Here is a 27,908-nt window from a genome sequence, read left to right on the forward strand (position 1 = left end):
AATAGAGAAGCATTTTGTTGAAAATGCTGATGTGTCGTCGATAGAGCGATTTGGAGATTTAATTATAATTAAGCATCTAAAGATAAACAGATTTACAAAAATGAGTCTTTTGATTTATTAAATGTGTCATTAAAATATATAAGGAAATCTTTATTTTATTATTATTTACATAAATGTGTGTCATTAGAATATATAAGATAATGTTTCTTTCTATTTGTTTTTTAAAATGAAAGCTTTCATCAACTATTAATATATATATATATATATATATAGTTAATAATTTAATTATCATTTTCATAACATATTTAATGATTTAAAGTAAATTACATTTCATAAACTATTTAAAAACTTATTCATCTATTTAACTTTTTGAAATACAAAACTCATTCTCCGATTTTAAAAAAATTAATGACTATTCAAGTACTCCATATGTTTCACAATAAGTGTCATCCCCTATATATTAATAGAGAAGCATTTTGTTGAAAATGCTGATGTGCCGTCGCCAGAGCGATTTGGAGATTTAATTACAATTAAGCATCTCAAGATAAACAGATTTACAAAAATGAGTCTTTTGATTTATTAAATGTGCCATTAAAATATATAAGTAAATCTTTATTTCATTATTATTAACATAAATGTGTGTCATTAGAATATATAAGGTAATGTTTCTTTCTATTTGTTTTTTAAAATGAAAGATTTCATCAATTATTAATATATATATAGTTAATAATTTAATTATCATTTTCATAACAAATTTAATGATTTAAAGTAAATTACATTTCATAAACTATTAAAAACTTATTCATCTATTTAACTTTTTGAAATACAAAACTTATTCTCCGATTTTTAAAAAAATTAATGACTATTCAAGTACTCCATATGTTTCACAATAAGTGTCATTTTGACACATTTCACACAAATTAAGAAAATATTAAAATATAAATATATGCCCTTATTTAATAAATTTTTAATGGGTTAATTTATTCATAGATTAAGGGTAAATTTAGAAAATCTAATGAAAAATATGCATTGAAAATATAAAATAGTGTATTGGAAATTTAAAATGACACTCTTTGTGAAACAAAAATAAATTTCTAAAATGAAACTCTTTATGAAATAAATGGAATATATATTAAAAATTAATTATTACAATAATCTTAAAAATAAATAACATTATCACAATTATCACAATAATTAACATTATATTCCACATTTCACGGGTGAAATATATTTTTACACAAAATAATTAAATGTAAATTTGAATAAAATAATAAAAAAAAATTATGTGTAAAATTATTATTATGACACTTAAATTCCAAATAATAATTTTACTTGTAATAATTTTATTTAAGTCGATTTATCCTGCATATAGTGCCGTAGAATGATAATGGAGCATCCTAAGTTTGCAACCGAACAATATTGATGCAATTATGCTAAAAATTATGTCAAAGCCTAAAATATTGATGCAATTATGCTAAAAATTATGTCAAAGCCTAAAATGTATCTTCATATATTTCGTATTTAAATTTTTTGGTGTAACTTTTAGGCTATTGATATCCCTTTTGCATGTTCTTTTTACCAATGGACATAAAATGTTCAACCTATAAACGAATCAGGCTCTATGTCATTATTGGGCCTTATACTGGCCCATTAATCGAGCTCGCTTTCAAGAATCGAAAACATGTGTGCCGTTGTTAGTAAGTTAGATAATCTTCACTCAGTCTCTTTGTAGAAGCTACTACATGCGTGCCGTTTGAACATAAATTAATTAACTAAAATCCTTTCATTGTTTAAGCAAACTTCATGTCGTTCTCTTTAAAAAATGGATTTCGAAGCGTTTCTCTCTAACTGGAAGAAGCAATAGCTAAATCTAAAAAATTCCCAAAGTTCACTGGAAGAGAGGTAACAACGCAAACGCATATATTTATCCCAAACAACACTACAAAGCAAAACGCAAACGCAAATTCCAAATGATATCAGCTAAATCGTTCCTAGAAAAAAAAAAAAAAAACAAAACGCTAAAATCCTTAGCCGCCGAATCCGTAAAGGGTCCTTCCTTGTCTCTTGAGAGCATAAACCACATCCATAGCAGTCACCGTCTTCCTCCTCGCGTGCTCGGTGTAAGTAACAGCATCACGGATAACGTTCTCCAAAAAGATCTTGAGAACGCCACGTGTCTCCTCGTAGATCAGACCGCTGATACGCTTGACGCCACCTCGACGAGCCAATCTCCGAATCGCCGGCTTAGTGATTCCTTGGATGTTGTCTCTCAGAACCTTCCTGTGACGTTTGGCTCCTCCTTTGCCCAAACCTTTGCCTCCCTTTCCACGACCTGACATTTTCTCGAGAAGATTTGGATTTGATTTTACAGTGTTTGAGATTGTGAGATTCTGTGAGAGGAGAGGTGGCTTTTATATACAAGACGGATCTAATTAATCTGAGCCGTTCGATGTCTTTTTAGATCTGACGGTTATAAATATCGATCCGCGTGAAAGGTGAGACTACATATGAGCCGTTGATTTATTTTAATCGACGGTTAGTATTATCGATCCGCGTGATGCTTGTAAGTGAAAATTTATGACTTTTCAGTTAAGCGCCATGGACTGAGAGAATAGCGCCAATATTTTTTCATGGCTTTTTCATAAAACTCTAGTAACAAACAAATCATAATATGAAATTTTTTTCCTTATCTAACATTTCACGTATATATTTTACGAACGGGTAATATTCATATTTAATTTTATTCTTTTTTACATTGGAAGAAACAAAATAAAATAAAATTATAACAGAGTTATACATTGATAGGTTTCGACCGTTTGGTTTATATCCCATTAGAGAAAATTTCATATATGCTACCTTGCTATAGGCTTCACGTTGTCGGTATCAAACGTTACAGTCACATTCAGGTCAACCGAGCTATGACTAGACTCCATGTTTTGGTTCCTATTTATCTTCGCGTTTTCAGAAGCAAGACACTCTTTGAGATTGATGATAACTTGAGACATGGTTGGTCGTTTGGCTGAAGAAGGATTTGCGCATGACATTGCTACTTCAAGAGCTTTCCATACAGAGCGGGTGTCGTAATTCCCGTTAAGTTTCGGATCCACGATCTGGCTAGTATCTCCTTTAGTGATCACAAATGAAACCCATTCTGCTATGTTAGGGTTTTCTCGGGTTTGATCAATCACTCTTTGGTTTGTGATAATCTCTAGTAGTAATATCCCGAAGCTATAGACGTCACTCTTCTCAGACAACTCACTTGTTAAGTAATATCTGTTAAGGCAAGAAAATGGATTGAGATTCATATATAGTTTACACTTCTTGAAACACTTACAAGAAATGATTACATAGTAAAGCCATGGTGTAGGTTACTTACTCGGGATCAAGGTATCCTAAAGTACCAGCAACATTGGTTGATACTTGAGATTGATCACCTCCAACTTGAAACGATCTAGAAAGTCCAAAATCCGCAAGTTTGGCCTTGAATTCTTCATCCAACAGTATATTTGTACTTTTGACATCTCTATGCACCATTGCTGGTTTACATCCAGTATGCAAGTATTCTAATCCTAATGCAGCTTCGATAGCTATTTGCAGTCTAGTACCCCAGTTTAAAACAGAGCCACCATGTTTTCCTACATCAAATGATTTTTATTAGTACCGTAAAGCTACACTAAGCATAGAATACACAATCTTGTAAAAATACCATTCTAATTTAATTATTGTTTAAATAATTATCTTCATTTGGTGATCCATAATAGATTCCTATGAGTTATATATGTGTTCACCTGATAGATGCTGATGTAAGTCTCCATTAGACATGTATTCATAGATGAGAGCAAAATGATCTTGTTCATCGCAATATCCGACAAGGCTTACCAAATTTATGTGGTGAACCCTTAGAAGAAGTTCAACCTGGCGGCAATGTAAAGCAAACACACACACATACATACAAACATTGGTATAACATAACATAACATGAGGAACGGTAAAAACATTTCGTATACCTCTGCCTTAAATTCTTTGTAACCTTGTGCTGATGTTTGGGAAAGTAGTTTGACAGCTACTGGTTCTGAGCCATTTAGATCACCATGATAGACAATGCCAAACCCTCCTTCACCAAGAGTTCTTTGTAAGTTTTTAGTCATTTCCATAACCTCAGAATAAGTGAACCTTTTCTTTTTTGTTTTGATCCACGGTTCAGACTTATTTCCTGCAGGCAAAGCAAATTCAAGTATATATATATATATATATATATATATATATATATATATAAGCTAATATATATGAGTGTTTCTTGATTTAAAGAGGTTACAAACATTCCATACTTGATGACATTTTCTTTTTGAACACAAAAAGGAGGATCATTACAACAACGATGGTAGCAACGGAAACAACCGGTGCAACAATCCTCACTGGAAATTTCTTCTTTGGCTTATCTATGCATGTATTGGATAGACAAAAATGTTTGTTTCCAAGGACACTAAAAAAGAGAAGTTAGAATTCATAAGATATTAGGCAGTATAAAGAAATTACGTGAGAATCTTTCTTACTATAACTTTAGTCCTTTCCTTTCTCTATCGCGAAGAGCTTGAGGAATTGAACCACTAAGATTGTTCCTGCTCAAGTTTCTGTCGAAGTAGAGGAAGAAAATTTCATATACACAAAAATAGTTCGTGTGAATGTAAATGTAATTAGTAGATAACTTGAGAAACTTTAGTACATGACCAACAATGATTTCATAGAGGCTAGAAACTCGGGTACCATTCCACTCAAAGTGTTATTTGACAAATCCCTGAGATGTTAAAAAATGAACCATTATTTGCTTTGTATGAAGAACTACGATGGTATCCGTATATAGATTAAACATCTGTGAGAAAAGAAACTTACGGACGTCTTTAATTATTCAGTAATGATCATACTTACAAACTTTCTAGATGAGTCAGATTCTGAAGGTCAGATACTATGGTGCCACTCAAGCCACTCGAAGATAAATTTCTGGTTATTGTAAAGCATATTAAAAGTTCATATTATATAGAAACAAGATCTTTGAGTAAGTGTAAAAGCAAGATTATAACTTACAAAGAAATTATTCTTGGTGGTGAAGATATATCATCTGTGATGCTACAATTTAATCCATCCCACAAGAATTGCTTCAGGGCACATGGATCTCCTTGCCAAGTGATTCGACTCGGTCGATAAGTAGATTTGATTTTCTTGATAGCAACCACTAGCATAACATTTCATGGACAGCGAGAAAAATATTTAATGAATTAGATTTCATGGTTATGTTTAGTTAAATGGTAATTTCCTTAAAACAAGCTAGCAAAGAAAAAAAATAACTAAACTATTTTTGATACCTTCACTTTCAGTTGTTTGAGATTGTGGAAGCTGGAGAACTGAGTAAACTTCAAAAGCATTAAGTAGAGGTGGAAGTGTCGATCTTTGGGTTTTTATCAACTGCATGCGGCAAATACCTCCTTTGCATTGCCTAGGATTTGTTGTAAGCCTGGTCGTTATTTCAAGATACTTAGGACTAATAACTCCGGTTTTAATTGTTTCTCCATTCAATACAAAGTCGAATTCTCTAGTTTCATTAGCCTTTAGGACTTGGATCTCGGAGAAGTGCATGTAAAAGTAAATTTGATCGTCAGGATTCTCCAAACTCCAAACCATCGTTAGTGGCGCATCAAGATTTGTAGGTGTTGCGGCCTGCTTAAGCGCAGCTTGCGGTGGATCATAGTGATTTTTATTGGATACATTTGCAGTTGTTGATATTTGTGTCCATTCGGGTTGAAAATATGGAATCCATGAACGATCATAAACATCTTTCGGGTACCTATTACAACTCACAATCTTTCTCTTAGCATGGTTGTCAAAGAGTAAAATGAGTAAGAATCTCAATTTCCCCAACCTTCTTTTATATCTAAAATTTTAAATGTATCGTGATCATGCACATATTATTATTTAAGATAATAGACTAGTTATGATATATTTAAAGTTGAATACGTACCGAAGAAGAACTGAGGCATTGGTAAGATACATGCGAAAATAATGCTTCAGGGAACCAGATCTAGCGATGTAAGTATCACTCGCCAAACGTCGTAGTTCCAAAGCTGATTTTGGTGTAGTTGCCCCTGTCTTAACAAGACAAATTTGTAAAGAGTTTGATCTTGGGATGTGAATGATCTCCTTCACTGTACCAGCTGGCACTATTTCCATATCTATTGTTGTCCACTTATTAGGCCCGATATGCATATCAAATTCCGGGCTAACGTTAAGCCCGTCAAAGTTCCCATAGAAAAACGTAGCTCTAATGAGATAGTTCCTACCTTCTTCGACCCTTAGATCATAGCAGTTTCGTATTCCATCTGGAAAGTATCGTAGGGTTGCGTACTGTTTTAAATTTTCCAGTTCAAGATTTTTCGGGATTCTACCGGTCTTTCCACTTTGGATGAAATTCTCATCCGATGAAAACTGTATTCCGGTTTCGGATTCTACATAAGGGGGCTCATCTATAGGTAAGCCACAATCTAAACTGATAAAACCTGTTAAGAAATGAAACATATGAATGATAAAAATAAAAAAAAAGTGTTGAGTATATGCATGGGTATATAGCCGTATAGGGAAACAGGTACTAGCTATGTTAGTGGTGCTCAGTACTCTCTACTTCCATATCATAAATCCATGTTGGAATATGGTCCCTCTCCTTTCAGGGGCTTATATGACAAAAATAAAATAATTAAAATGTCACTTCATGTGTTGTGTTAGTAGAAAAACAAATACTAACTAACAAAAATAGGGAAAAACTAAAGATGATAATTGATTAAAAATACCACATTTAAATCAGAATATATTTGTGGCCTCAAAATTTGTTATTAGGTGACGGAAAAGTGTTTATTATGCCTTATGGTCGGACGGGGAAGGAGGCTCGCATACCTTCTTGACTTTGTGCTTCAGCAAGAAGAAGAATGAGAAAAACACCAAACCAATACGCCACTAGAAGCCAACGAAGCCTCTTCATGATTCCGATCACAATACACTCAAAAAATTAAGATCAACGCACACTTATGTACTCACGTTTCACTTGTACACTATATGTAAGGACACACGAATTAAGCTTCTCTTATATGGACACTAAGTTAAACCGAGCTAAAGTCAACCATATGAGAAATTGAGTGACCATGGAATGAATTCTTGATTCAAGAAAAACCAAGTGAAGGAGTGAGCAATGATGTCTTCTAGTTATAACATCACTTTCGCAAGATTAATATATTTTGAATCAAAGCACGCGGAAAGTCTTCATACATGTCTTACGTGCGTATACGACCAGGTCCTATCATAACCTTGAGTAGAGAATTTTCATTGGTGCAATTAAATTTATTTCTTAATTCTTAACTATACAAAATGCAACTTGCTCATATAGATTTTTTACCAAAGACCTTGACAATCTGCGAAATCTTTTTGGGCTTTAATATTCACCACCATTACGCATGAAGAAACGTTAAGAGCGACTTGATTTTAATTAGGGTTGTCAAGACTTGGATATATACCATATTAAAAAAATATCAAGAGCATTATGATTAGATTAGATTAGAATACAAAAAAATAACTTATATAATCTACAAGTCGATCAAACAGTCTACTCATCCAATTAGAAAACATTCATTATAGGGTTGGCACAATTGGCAGTTGTTCGTTACGACTGCCAACTGGCCATATATCCAATATCATACAATACTTGGATTGTAGTTGTGTAATTCATTAGAGAAAACATAAAGATGTTGGCTTATTTCAGTCTCTGCATTTAAATTTTCATTCGGGCCAAGGGAACATGTCAATATGTCATAGCCGAAACGGCATTTTTTGTGTTTCGACCTTTTTCTTAGTATTTTTTATTAACAAGTGAAGTGAGATATTCTTTATGTATTCTTTTCTTTTTTCTCTCTTACATGAATACCATTTGCAGTGTAATATACTTTGAAGTATCTAAGAGAAGAAGGAGAGTACGCAAATGAACGAAATACATGAATTTAACAATCTAAGCTCAAAAATCAAGAGGGTTGGAAATAAGTAGAAGTTACCAAACCATAGAGATATAAACGATACTCGATCAACTTTTAAATGTATCGTAAACATATTATTACCATATAGTCCAGTCTGAAAACAGACATTAATAGATAGACTAGTTATGGGTTATACTTAATTATAAGTTAAATATATGTACCGAAGAAGAAGGTGGTATCAAAGTGGTCGTTGACATGCAAAAGCTGGTTTTCTTTAGACTTCTATAAACCAGGCTGAACAATCAAAGTCAATTACCACTTGAAAGCCTTCCCTCTCCCTCGCTTCTATTAAAACATACTATTATTCCATTAATTAAGTATAGGTTCATATAATTAATTATGACAAGTCGAATCTTTTCTGACCAAGAAACTAGTAACAACTAACAAAAACAATTTCCACTACAAAACGTATTATACTAATGTGTATATTTAGATTGAGATATTGTCCATTTACTAAATTTCATTTCGCCAGTTAATTTTTTTCTTTTTGGGTTTGAACTATGACATGTATTCACGTTTTCAGAGGATTGACTTGGTACTTGGTATAGGGCCATTTGCTTGAAATGTCTAGTGTAGTTTTGTTCCCCTCGTCGCTTATAAACTTGATTTATAGTTCATAAGTTGGAGGCCGTGACTTTCAGAATTTTCTTTGGAAATTAAGAGAATATGGAGAGTTCATATAGGCTTTTGTTGGTTGCCCTTGTAACTTTCGCTACAGTTCACTTTGTTCAAGCTCAGGACGAAGGTATGTATAACCATTTTTATGTTCTAGGAAGTATTCTTTTCTAGTAGATTAAACTTGTCTCTTTTCGCATTCCTATATATGGTCATCTTAATATATATATATATATATATATATATATATATAAAGAGAAGGAATTTTGAGTTCTATGGATTATAATAGTTTGAACACGTTTCTTGGATCATATAGACGATGGATAAACCCTTTGAAGTAACCCAAGATTATTCTGTTTTTTTTTTCTTTTTTCTTGTGCAAGTAAAGAAATTGTATTTTTAAATTACCAAGAACTAGGTGTTGTCCCACGGAAAATATTTTAGAAAGATGTGATTGAAGTATATAATTTTAATATACAAATTATTATGTTCTAAATTAGTAATTAACATAATCAGAACAAGTACTATATATCAATCAATCGTAACAAGTAACATAATTACACATGTAAACCCTTGAAAATTTGTTTTCTTGATAAAGTTTTAAATGTAAGTAAGTGTATAAGATGTGACAAGTATAAAACCAAATATATTCAAACATATAAGTAACAATGCAATTTTGTTAAGTTTTTTTTATTGGTGGGTGAGTTGGTAGTGTATTCATTATTATTTATATATTTGCATGAATAATTTAACTATATTTTAAATTTTTAGTCTTTCAAGAGTTTTAAAATATTACAATTTAATCCCGTGTATACGGGATACCTTATCTAGCCTAGTAGTAATATATAAGTAATTATTAGTTAGAGAATTTTGTGATTGCACGTTTTGTAGTTTTACGGTATGATTTTGATATATAGTTTTAACTAGCTGTGGGCATTCGGGTTCCCGAATACGATCGGGTTCGGGTTTTTGGATTTTCGGGTTTAGGCATATAGAACTTGTTTGGGTTTTTTGTACTTTCGGGTCGGTTTCGGGTATTACCCGTTCGGGTTCGGGTTATTCGGGTATACCCGAATTCAAACAAATCATGATTTTTTTTTTTAATTTTTTTATAAATTTCAGAACACATGTATACATATAAATATTTAACTTTTTGCATTAAGACAAAGAAACTAAGATGGCAAAATGGTTTAATATGCATCCTTAATTGTCCAAGGTACTGGGTTTGATTCCCCCTAGATTTATTTATACATTTAATTCGGATTAGTTCGGGTCTTATTTCGGGTTTGGATATTACTCAAACCGACCCACCTACTTCAGGTCAGGTTCGGGTTCAGGATTCGGGTTCGGATAATATGTCCAGGGCTAGTTTTAACTTTTATCTCATTAAAACTGTTGCTTGAAACTAATAACATTAATGAGATAAAAATTCTTGATATATAAGTAAGATTTTTAAAGAGACAAAACTCATGTTGATATATAGTTTTATCTCATTATAACCACCACTCAGTTTTTTTTTTTAATTAGCTTCTTTGATATGTTTGGGATTGTGTAATATTTACATTTAATTCGGATTAGTTCGGGTCTTATTTCGGGTTTGGATATTACTCAAACCGACCCACCTACTTCGGGTCAGGTTCGGGTTCAGGATTCGGGTTCGGATAATATGCCCAGGGCTAGTTTTAACTTTTATCTCATTAAAACTGTTGCTTGAAACTAATAACATTAATGAGATAAAAATTCTTGATATATAAATAAGATTTTTAAAGAGACAAAACTCATGTTGATATATAGTTTTATCTCATTATAACCACCACTCAGTTTTTTTTTTATTAGCTTCTTTGATATGTTTGGGATTGTGTAATATTTACATTTAATTCGGATTAGTTCGGGTCTTATTTCGGGTTTGGATATTACTCAAACCAACCCACCTACTTCGGGTCAGGTTCGGGTTCAGGATTCGGGTTCGGATAATATGCCCAGGGCTAGTTTTAACTTTTATCTCATTAAAACTGTTGCTTGAAACTAATAACATTAATGAGATAAAAATTCTTGATATATAAATAAGATTTTTAAAGAGACAAAACTCATGTTGATATATAGTTTTATCTCATTATAATCACCACTCAGTTTTTTTTTTAATTAGCTTCTTTGATATGTTTGGGATTGTGTAATATTTCCATAATTCTTTCTTTTGATGAATGTGGTTTTAGATTGAAACAGGGTTTATAAGTTTGGATTGCGGGTTATCCCCGAGTGAACAGTCTCCTTATACTGAGTCTGCAACTGGATTACAATACTCATCAGATTCAAGTTATATCCAAACAGGAAAAATTGCTAGAATTCAGAGAGATCTTGAGGAACCTCACTTACAGCCTCAAACAACGGTTAGATACTTTCCAGACGGAATACGCAACTGTTACAATATTACAGTGAAGCAAGGAACCAAGTATATGATCAGAGTTAGAGCAATATATGGGAATTACGACGGTCTTAATACTTATCCTAGATTTGACTTGTACATAGGCCCTAATTTCTGGATAACACTAGACACTAAAGAGTATGTCCGGAAGGAGATCGTTCACATCCCAAGATCAAACATGTTGGACCTGTGCCTTGTCAAGACGGACACGTCCACGCCATTTATATCGGCCATAGAAATGAGGCCGCTACCAAATAACAGTTATATCACCACATCGGGTTCGTTGAAATTGTTTTCGCGGTATTATTTTAGCAATTCAGAGGACGTACTAAGGTGAGTTTACTTTGACTAAGATTATATAAGTCTTTGATATCTTTTTATCATTGTTCATTCAATGGTGGCTTATAAAGATTTAAAATTGTGGAAAAGAATAGGTACTCCGAGGATGTCTATGATAGAATGTGGAATTCATACAATCAAACAGACTGGAAAGAGATATCCACAAGTCTTACGGTAAACACTTCCGATAGTTTCCGTCTTCCCCAAAATGCTATCAAAACCGCTGCAACATCTGCGAATGCCAGCGAGCCATTGATAGATATCGAGTTTCCAGAATCTGCTAATGATAAAGTTTACATTTACCTCCACTTTGCTGAGGTCCAAGCCTTAAAAGGCAATGAGACTAGAGAGTTTGACATTTCTTTAAACGGAGAATCCATAAAAGATTCGTACAAGCCTTTATATCTTCAGTCCGAAACGTTAAGCAACCCGTCGCCAGTTATCTGTACAGGCCAAAAATGCATCGTAAAGCTGACGAGATCGGGGAAGTCTACACACCCACCTCTGCTTAACGCCATTGAAGGTTTTGCGGTTGCCGATTTTTTTTTTCAGTCTGAAACTGATGAAAATGATGGTACGTACGTAAAAACGCTATAGTGAATGTTTTTGTATATTACAAATTACAATATGCTAAACCTAATGTATCATTAAAATTGTTGGCAGTGATTGCTATCAAAAACATTAAAGCTGTTTATGGAGTGAGTAGAATCTCATGGCAAGGTGATCCATGTGTTCCTAGGCAGTTTATGTGGGACGGTCTAAATTGTAGTAACACGGATGCGTCTACACCACCAAGAATCACTTCCTTGTGAGATTTTTTTTTTTTTTTTTTTTTTTTTTTTTTTTTTTTTTTTTTTTTTTTTAATAAGACACCAGCTTTTCATTTTTTACAAAATACTTTTTCAAAATGTATTTATACTTCACTTGTTTAAATTTTCTTATCTCTGACATTTAAAACAGAAACTTGTCTTCAAATGGGTTGGCGGGAACTATAGACGCTGGAATTCAAAATCTTACCCATCTAGAAAAGTTGTAAGTATACGTATGATCATTTTTGCCTCCAATGCTAAAATCTCTTACATAACAATTTCAATGAATTTTGTTATTTTCCAAATTTCAGGGACTTGTCAAATAATAGTTTGACTGGTGTAATCCCCGAATTTCTAGCTAACATGAAATCCTTAATGATCATGTAAGGTTCTTCAAATTTTTTTTGGCCGTGGTAATCCTTCGAGTAATTTTTTTTTAAGGAATTTTGTGGCGTAGTTATTCATGTATGAGCATTTCTACTTTTTTTTTTCTACAGAAATTTGAGCAAGAACCATCTGAATGATTCAATTCCACAAGCTCTCCGCGATAGAGAAAAGGAAGGACTGAAGTTATCGTAAGCAAAGAACTCTACCCACCTACACAGTTCATTCAAAATTCCCTTGCCTTGTGCATTCAGATAACCTATACAATCTTATCCTTTTTTGTAGTGTTGATGGACATGCTATATCATGTCTACCTGGTTCATGTATCTCAGAGAAGAAATTTCCGGTGTTGATTGTTGCACTAGTTGCTTCAGTGGTGGTTGTGGTCATAGTTATGGTACTGGTTTTCATTTTCGTGTTCAGAAAGAAAAAGACATCAGATCATGTGGAAGGTACCTAAAGACATAAACTCATGTTTAAATCAACCAACTATAATAGGTATCATTCTTTTATTAACCTTTGCTCTCTACAGCAATACCCCGGTCTGTAGTTACTCCACGGGAGAATTTCGCGTCCACTAATACAACTGAGACATCGATCGAGACGAAAAACAGAAGGTTTAGTTATGCAGAGGTAATGGAAATGACAAACAACTTGGAAAGAGCTCTAGGTGAAGGAGGGTTTGGTGTCGTTTATCATGGTTATCTGAACGGTTCTCAGCAAGTAGCTGTTAAAGTACTTTCTGAATCATCATCACAAGGCTATAAATACTTTAAGGCAGAGGTATGAAATGATTAAATCCTCTGTAAAAAATCATAAAACACAGAAATGTGATCTATTTTTGGAAACTAGTATGTAATATGTTACATTATAATTACTTTGCAGGTTGAACTTCCCCTAAAGGGTTCACAGTACTTGAAGATAGTTTAATGGTGCTAAGATCAATCAACATACTTACAAATATTTTTCTATGCTTATTACCATGCATCGATCTAGTTCAACCTCCATCTAAAAGTAAAGAACATCTCTTTCACATTCAATTAAGTGTTTGGCGAATTCTTGCAAATGGAAGGTGAATCAAACTCAATCGGTTTCAAGGGTAAGGCTTTTTAGTAAGGTGGTTTCAAACAAATTCTTTGGGTGTTTTTTTTTTCAAAAGAAGGAATGCTAGACAATTGTGAAAACTATCTAAGATTGAGAACAATTTGGGCATACAAAGCTTAACTCTTGATAATCTACCCTTTTCTCATTCACTTTCTTTCTCTTTTTTTTTTATCAAACCCCTAGAATTATACTACCCACATCCTTGACTTTAACTCTTCTTCTTTTTTTTTTTTTTTACTTCCTAAGGTTTAAACTTTAAACTTCTAGCTCTCTTCGCTCTCTCCTTTTTTTTTTCTTCCTTTGCTAAACTCCTAATATGTATATATGTTTTTTTTTTGTTTCTTTCTAGGAGACTATAACAAACACTTTTTCTCTTATTATATTGTTTTTTACTTAGAGACTTAGAGCTAATTGATTCTAACCTTAGGGACTTCTCTTTTTTTTTTTATATATTCCTCAACCCAACCCCAAATAAACATACTAACCACCTATCTTTCAAAATCGAATCTATTAGCTAGTTCAAATTCTAACTTAGCTAAATCAAGAGGCAGTTCTTTGTCGTTCTCAATACTCTCAAGGTTTCACAACCTATAACACAATGAAAAAGGCCTCACTCAACAATTCATAACAAGGTTTGAAAGAAAGGTTTGGGTTCATGGGTAGGACAAATAAATCGAGTTAAACGAAAAAGATGTGTAAAATGGAGTGCTAACCCGAATTTAGAGTTACTATGAGCAAGTATTCAAGTTCCATAAGCAAGACAATTAAAGTTCAAATTTAATCCAATAATATAGAGATGTTCCAGAGTTCAAACAAGTGGAGGAAGCATTCAAAAAACACAAGGTTCTAAGCAAAGATTTTTTATTTTTTTCCAAAGATTGATCTAGCAACAATGAACTGTGATTAAGAGCTATAGTTTCAATCCTAAGATTTGATTTTAAACAAGGTAATTTTAATCATTGTCCCCTAAGATGCATATGCAACAATCCTATATGAAGCAAACTAGACTCAATCCTAATATGTAAATGCAACTACATGAACACCTTTTTTTTTTATTCTTTTTTTTTTTGGGTTTTTCGATGCACATAGATGCAGACTCCAATGAATAAAACTAGCATGCAAAATTTTGAAATAAGAAAATTAAGAAAATAAAATATAATGTTAAAAATATTCTAGGACTCTCCCCCAAACTTAAATTACACAGTCTCTGTGTAAATAAAAGTTGGAAAGAGAATCCAAAAATCACACAAAATGAAAGAAACTAAATGCAATGTTATTTACAAAGATCGGATGAATTGGGTACCTCATGGGTTGGTGAAGAAGGAGGTTGCAGCAGCCTCCATACTCGCCAACGTGTAGCCAGGATCGTCTCCAGCTTCAGCAGGTGCCGGTGTTTGCTCGTCAGAGAGCTCGATGATATGCACGGACGACTTACTCGGACCAGCATCCGAAGGGTTGATCGAGGGGGGTACCGCGTAGCTCATCGGGTAGGGCATCGAGTAGTATGATGGGTATGGCGGAAGAGGTCCAGAATGATCACCCGTATAGCCACTCGCAGGGTGCATCATATAAGGCATCGTGTATGGCATCTGGTAAGGCGGAGGGAAAAATCCTGAGTGATCACCCGATTGTGTCCTCGATGGGTGCATCGGGTAGTGCATCGTGTATCCCATCGAGTTAGGTGTCGGATAGGCGTCTAAATGGCTTTTCCGTGATGCTTCTGGTCGAGTGACATCTCCCTCTGCTTGGGGTTCGTATGATAATGCTCGGTAGGGCTCTGGAGGTGGCAGTCCTCGAGTTCCTCCTAGCGGTCCGCTCCTCTCCATCCAAGTTGGTGCGTATGCCGAGTTAGGAGATGAGGCACAACTTGCCTTGTCTTGCAGCTCCTTGATCTGACCTCCCATAGTCTTCACCGAACCGGTGAGATCCTTCACCTTTCTCACCAAATACTTGTTCATCCTCTTCAGCCATCCGATTCTCTTGTGGGCTTCCCTCACCCCAACTGGTTGCTTTTGAGAGCACACATACTCCTCAAAATCGAAATCTTCCGAGCTCTTCTCAGCTTCGGACTCCTCCTCCGGGTTGTACAACTACTCCAAAGGCGGTGCAAAGTCGATGTTGTCTCCTAGCCGAACCTTGGTGCATATTACATTGGGTAGGATCATTTGGGCGGCTCTGGCGGTTGGGTGGACGAACTTGAAGAGCGTCATGTCGTTAGGCCTCTCATAGGCCAGAAATCTTGCCAGCAAGAGGTAGTCTATGTCCACCCATCTCGGATTGTGTACCACTCCTTTCAAGGGCACATCGCATGCCACCAAGATCGGTGTGACCAATCCTCCAATGGAGATCTCTCAGCCTCCTTCTCTTCTCTTAACGGCCCATGACTTGAGGTAGAGGAACTGATCGAGCAGCACAAACACCATGCTAGTATCTGCAACATCTCCAACTAGCGGTGTACCATCCCTAGCATTGTCCAAAACTCCACACAATGCAACATACAACGGCTGGAGCTCGTGGTCATTCACATTCCCAGTCTCCTTTCTAGCAAAAAGAGTGCATGCGAGGGACTTGTGAAAATACCTCAAGACAGGGCTCCTTATTTGAGCGGATTTGGAGCTTGTGGACTTGTAGGGGAGCTTGTCTCCTATTGTCAACCATAGGGACCTCATTTCCTCCTTGCTAACCTCCATTCCTTCTCCATTACCAGCGTTGAAACCATACAACTTCTCCATCTCCTTGAAAGTGAGCCGGTACTCCTTGTTTCTCACGGAGAAGGTGATGAACCCGATCCCCCCATCGGGTAGCAAGGTCGGGTGGTCCTCAAAGTAGTGCAGCTTCAAAGTGGAGAGAAAGTGAACCGTCTCCTCCTCATAGGCTTCAAGGTGGGATCGCATCATTTGGCCCAGGTGGCACATGTCAAACAAGAACTCAACATCTCTAGCGATCCCCAACTGCTTCATGGTCTCACGATGAGGGTATCGGGTACCAACAAAGCTCATCTTTCGGAAGACTTTGAAGAGTCTTGCCGGAGTCTCCACCTCCTTTTGCTTCAGCCTCCGCGAGGCTTGGCTTGTTCTCTCTCTCTCGTCCTCTTCTTGTTGATCCTCTTCCTCAGCTGCTCTCTCAGCTACCTTCTCAGCCTTCTTTGAAGTCAGTCTCTTCCCTCTTGTAACCGCAGGTCTGCTCCTTGATTGAGAGGTTTGGATCTCCCTTTTCTATTCTCCACCAGCATTAGAATCGACCTCCATGGGGTCGGTAAGGGTTCTTTCGGACGTAGACAGGTCCCTACGCCGAGGAGATCGGCGAACAGCACTCGCCATTGGACTCGGTGAGCGAACTCGGTGAGCGAACTTGGTGGTCTACTTGATCGGTTGCTCGAGCACCGGATCAGGTTGAGCATCGGGTTGGGGAAGCAAAATGTCCAGCCTACAGTTGGGAATGCGGAACGTTTCCTCTCCCTTGGGACTCTTGAGGTTCAGCGGTATCAACTCCGATTGTAGCAGCGGTGGAGGTTGATCTTCTCCTCTTCCTTTGGTAGGTTTTCGCGTTTGACTCCATGTTTGAATCCTTGAGAAGAAAAAGCTAAGCCTCGAGGTTAATAGGGTTAGTTCCCAAAGAAATCGAATGAGACTTGAGATCGAGAGAGAGTAGAAACTATGGAAACTTAAAGCTTTAGGGTTGAGAGAAGACTTATCGGTGATAATGAGGGAGAAGGGTTTCAAAACCCTTAAATAAGCTAGGGTTGGTGGTTGGGCTTTGCCGAGAGTGGGCTTGCTTGTGGAATTTGGACTCCACTCGCCACCCGAGCAGGGACACGATCAGGCGCGTCGAGTACGGTGTCGGGCTGACCCTCGGGTTCCTCAATTTCCCTTTCTAACTTTTCCATTTTTTTTTTTTTTTTTAATTCGTAAAAAGAGAAAAATAAATAAAAAAATAAACTAGAATTAAAAGATACCTTTGGGACTTCCTCCCAAGTGAGCTTGTTTAAAGTCACTAAGCTTGACTCTTCATGCTCCTTAAGCATGGATCCTTTCAGGGAGAGGTTCTGGAATCCTCTCCACTGTAGTAGGCTGGTTCAACTGATTCTCCAGGTTTTGTCCAGGTTCCAAGGCAAATGCGGTTTTTGACTTTTCTCTGCTTTGTCTTAGTGGAAAAAGCTTGACCATCAATGGTTGGCCTCTTAATCCCCTTCTTCACATCAACCTCCATCTTGAAGTGCTCACCATGCTCAATTCTGATATTTCCTAGCTTCACCTCAATCACAGCGCCTACTGTTGCCAAAAATGGCCTTCCTAGAATTAGTGGATCGTCTGGTTCCTTGTCCATATCAAGGATCATGAAATCAGTAGGAACTTCCACCTTGCCAATCCTGAGTGGCAAGTCTTTAATGATCCCAATAGGATGCCTGACTGTTTTATCAGCTAGAACCAAATACAGACAACTTGGTTTAAAACTGGTGAATCCCATCTTGTTGGCAACTGACAGTGGCATAATGCTAACTGAAGCTCCAAGGTCGCACAAGCAATTCTTGAAAATTCGGAGTCCTATCGAGCATGGCAAAGTAAAGGAGCCAGGATCCTCTAATTTTTCCTCGATTCGCAGATCAGGATCTAAGCACACTCCACTCCTGAGAATTTCAAACCCAATCTCCTTAACAGCCTCCTTAACCTCATTCTCCAGCCGAGCTGCCTCCTTGGCGGATTCCTCTCGAAGTTGGTGTGGTGGCATAAGCTTTGGAGGTGGAGTTCTACGCTTGGCCATACGCTCTGCAAGCTCCTCCAGTTGGATGTTAGTGCAGCATTGAAACTTTCCTCTAGTTCCCCTTCTGCTGCTACAGGTGGTTGAGGCTGACCTCTCGTTTCAACATCTACTCGATGAATCATCCAATCACCCTCATCGGGTAGGTCATCGGGTTCTGCTTCGGGTGGTTCTTCGATTTGTGATCCCCCAACCAGTGCTCGATCATCAACTCGATTAGTCTCCTCGGGTGAAGGCTCGGGTTCATACTCGGATATGTAGTACTTGGCCTCATTTATCATTGAGTGATCCCTATCCTTCCCATCTTGAACATCACTGTCCTCAGTGAGGTAATCCTCATAGTCATCATCAAGGAAGATGGCTTGGGCAGTGGCGTAATCCTTAGGGTTTTGAACTGCTTTTCCTGGGAGTTGGTTGATCTTTGGAGCCGGTTGGTTGTTGCGGTGGCCTTCTAGGTATCTAACCTTAGTATTGAGCGATTCGTACTTTGCGTTCAAATCATTGTATCCTGAGTCGATCTTGTTGCTCATCTCTGCGAACCGTTTTGCAATGTCCATAGATGCTGAAGCCTGATTCTGAATCATTTGCTGAAGTAGGCCGCGTAACTCAGCTTCTTGTGATTGGTTTTGCGGACCTTGAGGTTGTTGGAATCCATGTGGTTGGTTGTAGTTGCCAGAGTACTGCTGCTTAGGTACATAGCCTTGATTGTACTGGACGAAAGGCTTCTGTTGTACCTGGTTCCCTTGAACCGCAGATGGGTAAGTTTGGTCCTGAGGATTGGCAACATTTGGGTTCCGATAAGACAGATTCGGATTGGGCTTGTAGTTGTTGTACCCTTTATTGTAACCTCCCTGATTGTTGATGTAGTGAACATCCTCTATATGTACACTCTCCCCATCTTGTTGTAACTGCTCTTCCTCTGATATTGCATGAACATGCTGCTGCTGGTTGAGGAGCTTGTCGAGCTTGTCATTGAGGGCTTTCATGTCCCTCTTGTACTTGGCATTTCCTCTCCCGTAGATCGCACAGAGCGATCATATTCCTCATTGTTATTGCCATCAGATTAAGCCAAGTTCTCCACTAGGTCCCAACCTTCATCAACATCCTTGTTGAGGAAGTTACCATTGCTTGTGGTGTCCAGCAACATCCGTATCTTGGGGACCAATCCTCTGTAAAGTGTACTCAGAAATGAAGCATTGCTGAAACCGTGATGAGGACATCTGGTAGTGTATCCCTTGAAACGTTCCCAAGCTTCACTGAACGTTTCATTGTTCTTCTGAACAAAGCTGGAAATGTCATTTCGCAGCCTTGCGGTTCTGGAGTTGGAGAAGAATTTGGCCAGGAATGCCTTCTTGCACGCTTCCCAAGTGGTGATGGATTCCTTGGGCAGTGATTTCTCCCAGATGTGTGCTTTGTCTCCCAAAGAGAATGGGAAAAGCCTGAGTTTGAATCCAACCTCACTAACTCCATTTATCTTTGTGAGGCTACAAAGCCTATCAAATTAATCCAGATGATCCAATGGGTCCTCCATTGGCAATCCATGAAACTTATTACTCTGTATCATCTGGATGAGACTACTCTTGATCTCAAAATTGTTGTTCTAGACAGCAGGTGGCACAATGTCATTCCTTTGAGTGTGAGTAGATGGAGCATCTCCTGCTCCTATGTTGGTCCTTGCTTGAGGAGCTGGTGGACCGTTTAGATTGTTCATTGTCTCGTCAATGATTGCTGGTTGCGGTTGAACTTGTTGTTGTCTGAGTAGCCTTGGTCTGTCGATGTTATCAATGAAAAGACTCAGGTTTTGGCTACCTTTGGATCGTGTTTGCATGCACAGGAAAGTAACCGAGTGTGTACACGAGGGTCTACTCGATCCAGGCGATCGAGTGACGGGTCGGGTGGGTGCTCGGGTTGTACTTGAGATTGAAAACAAACAAGAACGAAAGCAAACAAGTCAGACTCCGAACCAATATAAACAAAAGAACTTGATCTAGCGAGTGCTGAAATCCTAAACGTAGCAAAATAAAATCAACCAAATGGCAACGACGCCAAATTGATAGTAGGTTTTTCACCCAGGGTATCAATTCCCTATGCAGTTGTAGTAAAAATGGTTATCAATCCAAATGGTTGTTTATGCTAGCAGGAAGGATGCAATAAGAACAATGCAAGTCAAGCCAAGCAATTATGGGTTTTATCTAACAATCCTAAAATAATAAAAGAAAAGAGTATAAACAAAGAACCACACGACCTAAGCACTCGATGCAAGCATTCGAGTACAAGATCGGGTGGGGGGGATCGAGTAAGCAAATGAAATATGAACAACTCAAGGGGTTACTAGATGCAGGGTATCGTGTACCTCATCGGGTAACAAATCGAGTGATGAATGAAAATGCAAGCAATTAAAATACTAAAGCTTCTAAGGATGGGGTAATCGAATCCTAAGTGTTCCTAACCAGTACAGATGCCTTACATGCGTCAAGCAAATATTTCCTAGACAATGAATCTCTAAAATCTTGTTAAAACACTCTCGTGATAGAAATAATCAACCTTGATCACTCCCCTACCCAACTCTCGTTAGAGAAACATGACCAAGCAGGCATTAAGATCCGGTTCATTATTGTCACCCCTTACTCATCTAATCTCTTAGGCTAAGTGAGTAAACCTCTACCATTGATTGATTCAAGCATCTCATCTACACCTCTCGGTGGTAAAACAACTTAGATCTAATCTCACCCTCTCGGTTTGTTGACAGCATTAAGAACACCAATCTAGAAGGAAATGTATTAAACATATTCAATCAACTAAGACATCCTAACCGATCAAGAACACAAAATCATCTATCCCATCCCTAAAAACTTTACTTCACCACTCGAAAATCATAGCAAGAAACAAAACAACAAATATGAAGGAAAATTGCATTATATTAAACGATAAAGTAGAGGGATAAAAGTACAAGAAAGAAATCTAAAGAAAATGATTAAAAGTTATGAAATAAAATCCAAAACAAAATGGAAAAGTGTTTGAGTCGCTCAGTTCTCTCACAGAAGCTCTCGCTCTCTGGTTTGAGGGTCTGCGGCATGCTCCTTTGCGAGGAAGAGGAGGAGGGGTTTATATATGGAAACCCCTTTGACCTAGCTTCCCAGTGCTGCCCGAGGGTCTACACGATGTGGTACACGAGGATGTGGTCGAGTTCGTCCTCGGGTAGATCCTCGGGTTGTTCTTCATGCTCTTGGATCCTCCTCGATCGTGTTGGGGATCCTCCACGATCGTGTTGGAGACTCCGAAGAAGAAGGACAATGTTGTGACACCAATGTCGGATCAGAGACCAATGTTGGAGATGGAGCCAACGCTAGTTCGAACGTAGCTGGGAGTGATGAGAACCCGAATTCAAATGATAGTGACCATGAGCAGTATCTGGAAGTGGTTGAGATGTTGTCCAATGCTGAGGAGGGAGTACCAACTCTCATTGTGGAGACAAAGAGAAGGCCAAGAGAAGCGGCTATAGAGGGTACGTGACCCAGAGTTGTAGCGGTACCATTACCAGGTCATTTTACATCCATCCATGCCTCCAGCAGCAGCCCTAGAGACGACCAGAGACCCCTACACAGCCGTCAAAGCTTGTTCTCTCTCAGCTCTTCTTGGAAGCCATCGTCGTTCATCTTTGAAGTCACCATCTCACTTTCTACTCTTTCTAAATTATTTCGTTAGTGTTCTCTACTTGTTTAAGGAAGAAGAATCATCTACTTTGTATTCCAGAGAAGATTTCTTAGCCCTTTTCTCATACTCTTAATCTTTTATGCAATATCTTATTCATATAACTTTGATTTGCATGAGTATGTCTGAGTAGTTCTCTTGTTGGGTTTAAGGGGTTTCAAAAGGGGATTCATGGATTGTTGACTAGGGTGATTAGATTTGGGTCTGTTCGTTTATTGTTCTCCATCTAAATAAATCTTTGTTGCTTACTGCTTGATTGACGCCCTAGCTACTGCTTTTAGGATAGATTTAAATCGCCTAAAGTAATTTAGATGAGCAAAGCGTCATAACCAACCAAAAGTTGAGTTATGGAGTTTTGTTTGTGAACTTATCAAACTTGGATTATTTATGTGTATTTAGCTCCTATTTACCTACGGAAATAGAGTAATCTAGGTTGTCTAGACATAGTGATTAGGTTACATGGGAATAGGCCAGTTGCTTAGTCCAAATTTGAGTTCTTGAACGTTAATAATCGAAAATACCCTGTTTAATTTATTAGTATGATTCGATCCATGATACCCTGAGAATTCCCTATTACACAACACTTTGTCTATTGCTATTTACATTGCTTTATTTCTTATTTGCTTTCTATTTTGGTTCATAGGAAAACCAACAACAAACCCCCTCTTTTATTTTGTCTTAGCCATATTTCTTCTTCATAAAACTCGTCGCGTAACTTACTAGTCTATGTGGGATCAATACCTTAAATACTACAATTGATTTACTGTGCACTTGCAGCTTTTTCGTTGTGTTATTCTAGGTTAAAACCTGACACACATCAAGTGGAAATCAACAACGAGGCCTTGACGAGGCGATTGGGATTAGATGATACCGAGAAGGTGAATGAGCATGAGGGTATGGCTGAGGCGGTACTCGAGAGTGAAAGTGTACCTATGGCCGAGGATGAGCCGAGCCAAGATCAAGATGATGCAAACGCGAGAAGTGGTGTGATAAGAATCGGGAGTGAACCCAAAGGGCGTGATGAGGAAACCACATAACGTGAGGAAAGTGTGGCCAATGGTGAACCAAGGAGCCAAGAGGTGGCACATGAACATGAATCAAGAGATGAGATAGTGGGAGGAATGGTCCAAGATCTTAAGGACTTCATGATGGATTTAGTGGAGAAGTTAGCCGAAGAGGGTCGGTTGAGAAAAGAGGTAGTCCATTTGGAACAAAGACAGCCAAGTGAGAAGCGGACCAGGTTGATGAGTGACATTATCGGACCCATGGAGCGTGAGGAGATACAACCACGGAGGGGATTGGTGAGAACCCGTGCACAAGCTAGGAAGAGAGTGACTAACCCTTCCCGAGTGCAGCTGAGAAACACTGTCCATTGCGCGGCATGCGGTGAGAGTGGACACCAAGCTCGTTATTGCTGGAGAGCAGCCTTGTGCGCTCCAGGACCGGGATATGTGGTAGTGTGTTGGGAGTGTGGTGCATTTGGGCATCAACTACAAGACTGTCCGACCAGAACCGTGAGGACGGATGATGGTAGACCGAGTGAGAGTGGAGCCCCAGAGCCTGCGACCTCGACTTCTGTGAACCCGCCTGCTGAACAAAGTGCCGACCAGCCGTCTGAGAGATGCGAGTGCAACTGTAGAATGTGTAAGTTCTTGAGAGAACCCTAGGCACCTGTTAGCCATGTTATAGGGTCTTGTGTAAACCTTTTGGGGAATGTTTGAACTTATTTCCTTTTGGTGTGTAATATTCTATCTAGGTCGTGAGGACTAAATATTGTACCTGGTCGTGTGTTGCTTGCTTGCGTTTTTTTGGTTGTGGTTTTGTGTGATTGCTTGGTTGTGCATTTGTGTGTTTGCATGCATGTTGGTTTAGATTGCATATTGGTTGCATAACTAACCCATTGTTTGAGTTGTGTTGTTTTGGCATGATTGATTAAGGACTCACCTAAACACCGTAAAAATGCGATCTGACAAAAGCAAGACAGCATGAGAGTCATCGGGAGGATACTCGGAGACGCTGAGACAAGATAAGAGAATTGGGTTAAGGAAAAAGAGAGAAGGAGAATTGTTGCAATGACAATATCTATTAAAGGCAAGATGACTGATCCAGGAGGGACGATCAGATTAGGAGAGAGAAAAGAGAGAAGACATTGTTGCAAGGGCAAAATGTAAAACGTCGAACGATTGATCCGGGAGGGACAATCTGATGGGAAAGAGAGAATGCTAAGAAAGTGATGGGCAAGAGACGAAGGATAATTAGTGGAGTAGTTTCAAAATAGAAGGTGTGGCGACACAGTCGGATTCGATAATCGACTAAGTCAAGAAAGAGAGTGCAAGAAAATAATGTGGCAAAGAAAAGAGGGTGCAAGAAGATCATGGATCGAGCACTTAAACCCTATATATGGAGTCCAGTACCAAGGGAAGTTCTGATGAACCAACTTGAGGAAAGAATGGAAGAAGTTCTCAAGAATTCTTAATAGCGACTAAGGAGTATGGAGAAGAAACTCGGTTATGAAAATGAGAGAAGTATGGATCCAAGGAAGAAAATGCTGAAGATGAAGAAGCTCAGATGATTCAAGACAAACAAGTCAATGTCATGTTGTCAAATGAATGATCATTGCTATAATAATCAGGGAGATTTTTAAAGGAGAAGACGCAAGTAGCGATAAGTCATGGACATCACGGTAAGGTGATCGAGGCACTGGAATTCGAGGACAAATTCTTTTAAGGGGGGTACAATGTATTGACCCGTATCACAAAGTACGTATCGGACGTGTACGAAGTACGTGGAGATGTCTCGGACAGACAGAGAAAAGGAAATTTCGGAGAATGGCCTAAGTAACTTGTACCTGAAGTTACCAAGACACAAAAGGTCCAGAACCAAAGAACGGATGGGAACTGTTGGGACATCCGGACCAGTGGTGAATGAATGATCGAGAAACTTGGTGAAAAGACCAAAGGAAGGAAAAAGGAAAGTAATGGCCGTGGAAAAATGGGACGTGGGACGTAAGATGGACCATGGGAACGGAATGGCCTTGTACCAGATGGACGGAAGATGTACCATGGAATCACGGACGGATCGAACGTACATGACAGGACGTCTGAAGAGAGCCGTGAAATACTGATGGCATGGACAAGAGGTCCAAAGAGAGCCAAAAAATACGGGAGTCACGGACAGGAGGACCGAGGACTGCCGAGGAATTGGACTCGCGGACGAGTGAGTCGTCTTTGCGGACAAGCACGGCAGCTTGGGACGCAAGAGATACGAGGGAAGGACGAATAAGTGGAAGAGTCTCTCCATGGGAGAGAAACGCCACATGTCGATGGATTAAGCCTCCTTCGCCAGCGAATGAGATGCACGCGCGAGTGGGGGAGAGTACATGCAAAAAATGTGACACTTGTCACTCGATTTTTGCCACTTGCTAGTCCATGAGATAGATTGAAGTGCTTATAAATAGCACCTCTATTCTCTCATTTTCGACCAAAACCCTCTCTAAACACCAAAGCTTTGCCAAAATTTTCTCTCAAACTTTTGTAAAGAAAATCAAGAGATTTTCGAGTGAAGAGGAAGAAGAAGAGAAGATCTCGGCGGTGAGAGGAGTTAAAGATCAAGGAGAGGTGCTGTCAGATCGGCGTGGTGTGGTGGAGTTCTAATCAAGCCAAAGATCTTCAAAGCTAAGGTGAGTTGTGGTTTTAAGGGGATGGGAGGTGTGTGAGCTCTCTAGCTCTTGGCAGGATAGATTTGGGTCTAGCTAGCTACTAGCCTTAACCGCATGACGATGCGGCACGGTTTACCCGATTGTGTACCTGGGATGGCTGATTATTCAGATGATTTGGGGTGTGTCCGATTGGTTGCCTTTGTGGTATCAACGCGGAAGAGTGTTGGGACAGGACAGAGGATCGATGGGCCCAAGGTTGTGGATTTGTATTGGTTGTTTCCCTAGGTGATTGTGATATCCCTATGTGAAGTTGGAGGGTCAGTCATGGTGCGGTTACCTGACTTTAGGGTCAAGCATGATCAAGTTATCTTGATGCATGGCTAGCTCTTTCAGATTTGGCAGTCATTGCAAAGTAAAGTGACGTGGATGCCAAGTTAGAGTCAAGGTCTAGGCGAGCCGGGTCTTGTTTGTTCCTTGATTGCTTGCTTGATTATTTGGGTGTTACTTGATTGCTTGTTATGCTTCCGCATTGCATGCTTTGATTGTGGAGTAGTTGTGGGGTAGTTGGAAGATTTGAGATAGCATGTTATAGGGAAATAGCATGTTACGGGAAGATAGCATGTTATAGGGAGATAGCATGTTATAGGAAGTTAGCATTTTAAGGGGTTAGCATGTTAGAGGGTTGCCCAACTCACTGGGTAATACTAGATTACTCACCCCTCTCCACAATTGTTTTTCTTGCAGGGAAAGTTAGGAGGGTAGTACCGAGTTTAATGGATCAGATAGGATGTTTTCATGCTGTGTTGCAAAGTCCTTGTTTCTTGTTGTTATTTTTAAATTCATTGTTTCTTTGTTAAGTTGGATCAAACATTTTTGGTCTGTGTTTTTATGAATTTTGTAAACTTAATTCTATATATAATAAATCGTTTATTTTCATATATAATTCGGACAAGTGGAGCTGTTTTCGGAGATATTCTGGGTCCAGCAACGCCGCGTACGGACCGAGGGTTGCAAAGCCTAAGGAATGTACGTAACGGATAGACGGATGCCAGTGGACTGGCTGGGGAACCTAATTCGTTGGTGGAACCTCGGCCAGATCGCAGGCAATTGTCTAGTGTGTGACGACCACCGAGCCGGTCCTCGGTTAGTCCGGCCGTGCGAGCGGTTCGGGGGAGTTACAATCAGATTCATTCTTCATTTCCACTGCCTCTCTCTTAGGTCGTATAGATTGGAAGCGTTTAATTCAAACCACTCAACCGCCCTTCTTTCTCCGCCTCTGTTTTCTCTCCGTATCTCCGATTCACAAGCTTTAGACAACAAAATATTCTCACTGCCGTTTGTTTCGTCATTGAAGAACATAAACAGATCCGACGCCACGAGACCACCGAGGAACCTTGGCGGAAGAAGCATAGCAAGCAACAGGAATCGTTGGCAAATGGAATCTGGTTGCGGCGGCTGAGGCCTCGCTATGGTGATTAGGGTTTTTTTTGGTTGATTTTAGCAGCCGGTTCAACCGTGATTTAGTGGCCGGTTCAATTCTGTATCAATTATTCAATTCTTGGTTTGGGTGGTTTATTAAATATCAATATATATATATATATATATATTAATTTAAAGGAAATTTGTCAAGAAATAATTTAAAAAATATATATATATATATATAAGAATTATATTTTGTTTATTATTTTAATTAATTTTTTGTAATTTTTCTCAATAATGTCGCTAATCTGTGATATCATTATGGTCACAATTTAGTCTCTAATACATGACCATATTATGCTGTCACAAAGTGGTTGTAAATTTAGGACTATTTTGAGACTTACTTATTTTGCGACCATTTTTTAGCGACCATCTATAATAGTTATTAAATAGTCGCAAAGTAGCTGTTTGCGACTGTTTTCTGACGTTTTTGGGAGTTGCAAATCGTGTATTTTCTTGTAGTGTATGCATTAATAATAAGAGGTTAAATTATCCAAGATGCCAAACCCAAAGACTTAAAAATCCCCCTAACAAATTCTTTAAAATAATAAACCATAATAAAC

General features: G+C 38.3%; 3 protein-coding genes and 1 non-coding gene across 4 annotated transcripts; 2 read left to right on the forward strand and 2 right to left on the reverse strand.

The window, feature by feature from the left end:
• Positions 1-1,900: 1,900 nt before the first annotated feature.
• Positions 1,901-2,395, reverse strand: LOC104790862 (histone H4). Its single transcript, XM_010516659.3, has one exon. It carries the CDS (start codon positions 2,337-2,339, stop codon positions 2,028-2,030), a length of 312 nt encoding a protein of 103 aa, XP_010514961.1. The 5' UTR covers positions 2,340-2,395; the 3' UTR covers positions 1,901-2,027.
• Positions 2,396-2,705: 310 nt separating this feature from the next.
• On the reverse strand, positions 2,706-7,191 carry LOC104790863 (putative LRR receptor-like serine/threonine-protein kinase MEE39). Its single transcript, XM_010516660.2, has 12 exons — positions 6,940-7,191; positions 6,014-6,548; positions 5,361-5,839; positions 5,083-5,230; positions 4,927-4,998; positions 4,724-4,795; positions 4,554-4,631; positions 4,329-4,483; positions 4,008-4,213; positions 3,789-3,915; positions 3,377-3,635; positions 2,706-3,273 (listed from the first exon to the last, which is right to left on the reverse strand). The coding sequence occupies exons 1-12, from the start codon at positions 7,022-7,024 to the stop codon at positions 2,853-2,855; spliced, it is 2,637 nt and encodes an 878-aa protein (XP_010514962.1). The 5' UTR covers positions 7,025-7,191; the 3' UTR covers positions 2,706-2,852.
• Positions 7,192-8,696: 1,505 nt separating this feature from the next.
• Positions 8,697-13,869, forward strand: LOC104698912 (putative receptor-like protein kinase At3g46340). The gene is made up of 10 exons (XM_087453008.1): positions 8,697-8,811; positions 10,895-11,436; positions 11,538-12,016; positions 12,106-12,250; positions 12,403-12,474; positions 12,563-12,634; positions 12,749-12,826; positions 12,921-13,087; positions 13,168-13,418; positions 13,521-13,869. The coding sequence occupies exons 2-10, from the start codon at positions 11,135-11,137 to the stop codon at positions 13,563-13,565; spliced, it is 1,611 nt and encodes a 536-aa protein (XP_087309134.1). The 5' UTR covers positions 8,697-8,811; positions 10,895-11,134; the 3' UTR covers positions 13,566-13,869.
• A 5,830-nt stretch (positions 13,870-19,699) lies between these two features.
• On the forward strand, positions 19,700-19,806 carry LOC147942583 (small nucleolar RNA R71). The gene has a single exon (XR_015560532.1). It is a non-coding gene; the product is annotated as a small nucleolar RNA R71 (small nucleolar RNA).
• The last annotated feature ends 8,102 nt before the right edge of the window (positions 19,807-27,908 follow it).

The sequence above is a fragment of the Camelina sativa genome, chromosome 6 (genome assembly GCF_030686135.1).
Source record: "Camelina sativa cultivar CO46 ecotype springtype chromosome 6, ASM3068613v1".
Taxonomy (NCBI): Eukaryota; Viridiplantae; Streptophyta; class Magnoliopsida; order Brassicales; family Brassicaceae; genus Camelina; species Camelina sativa.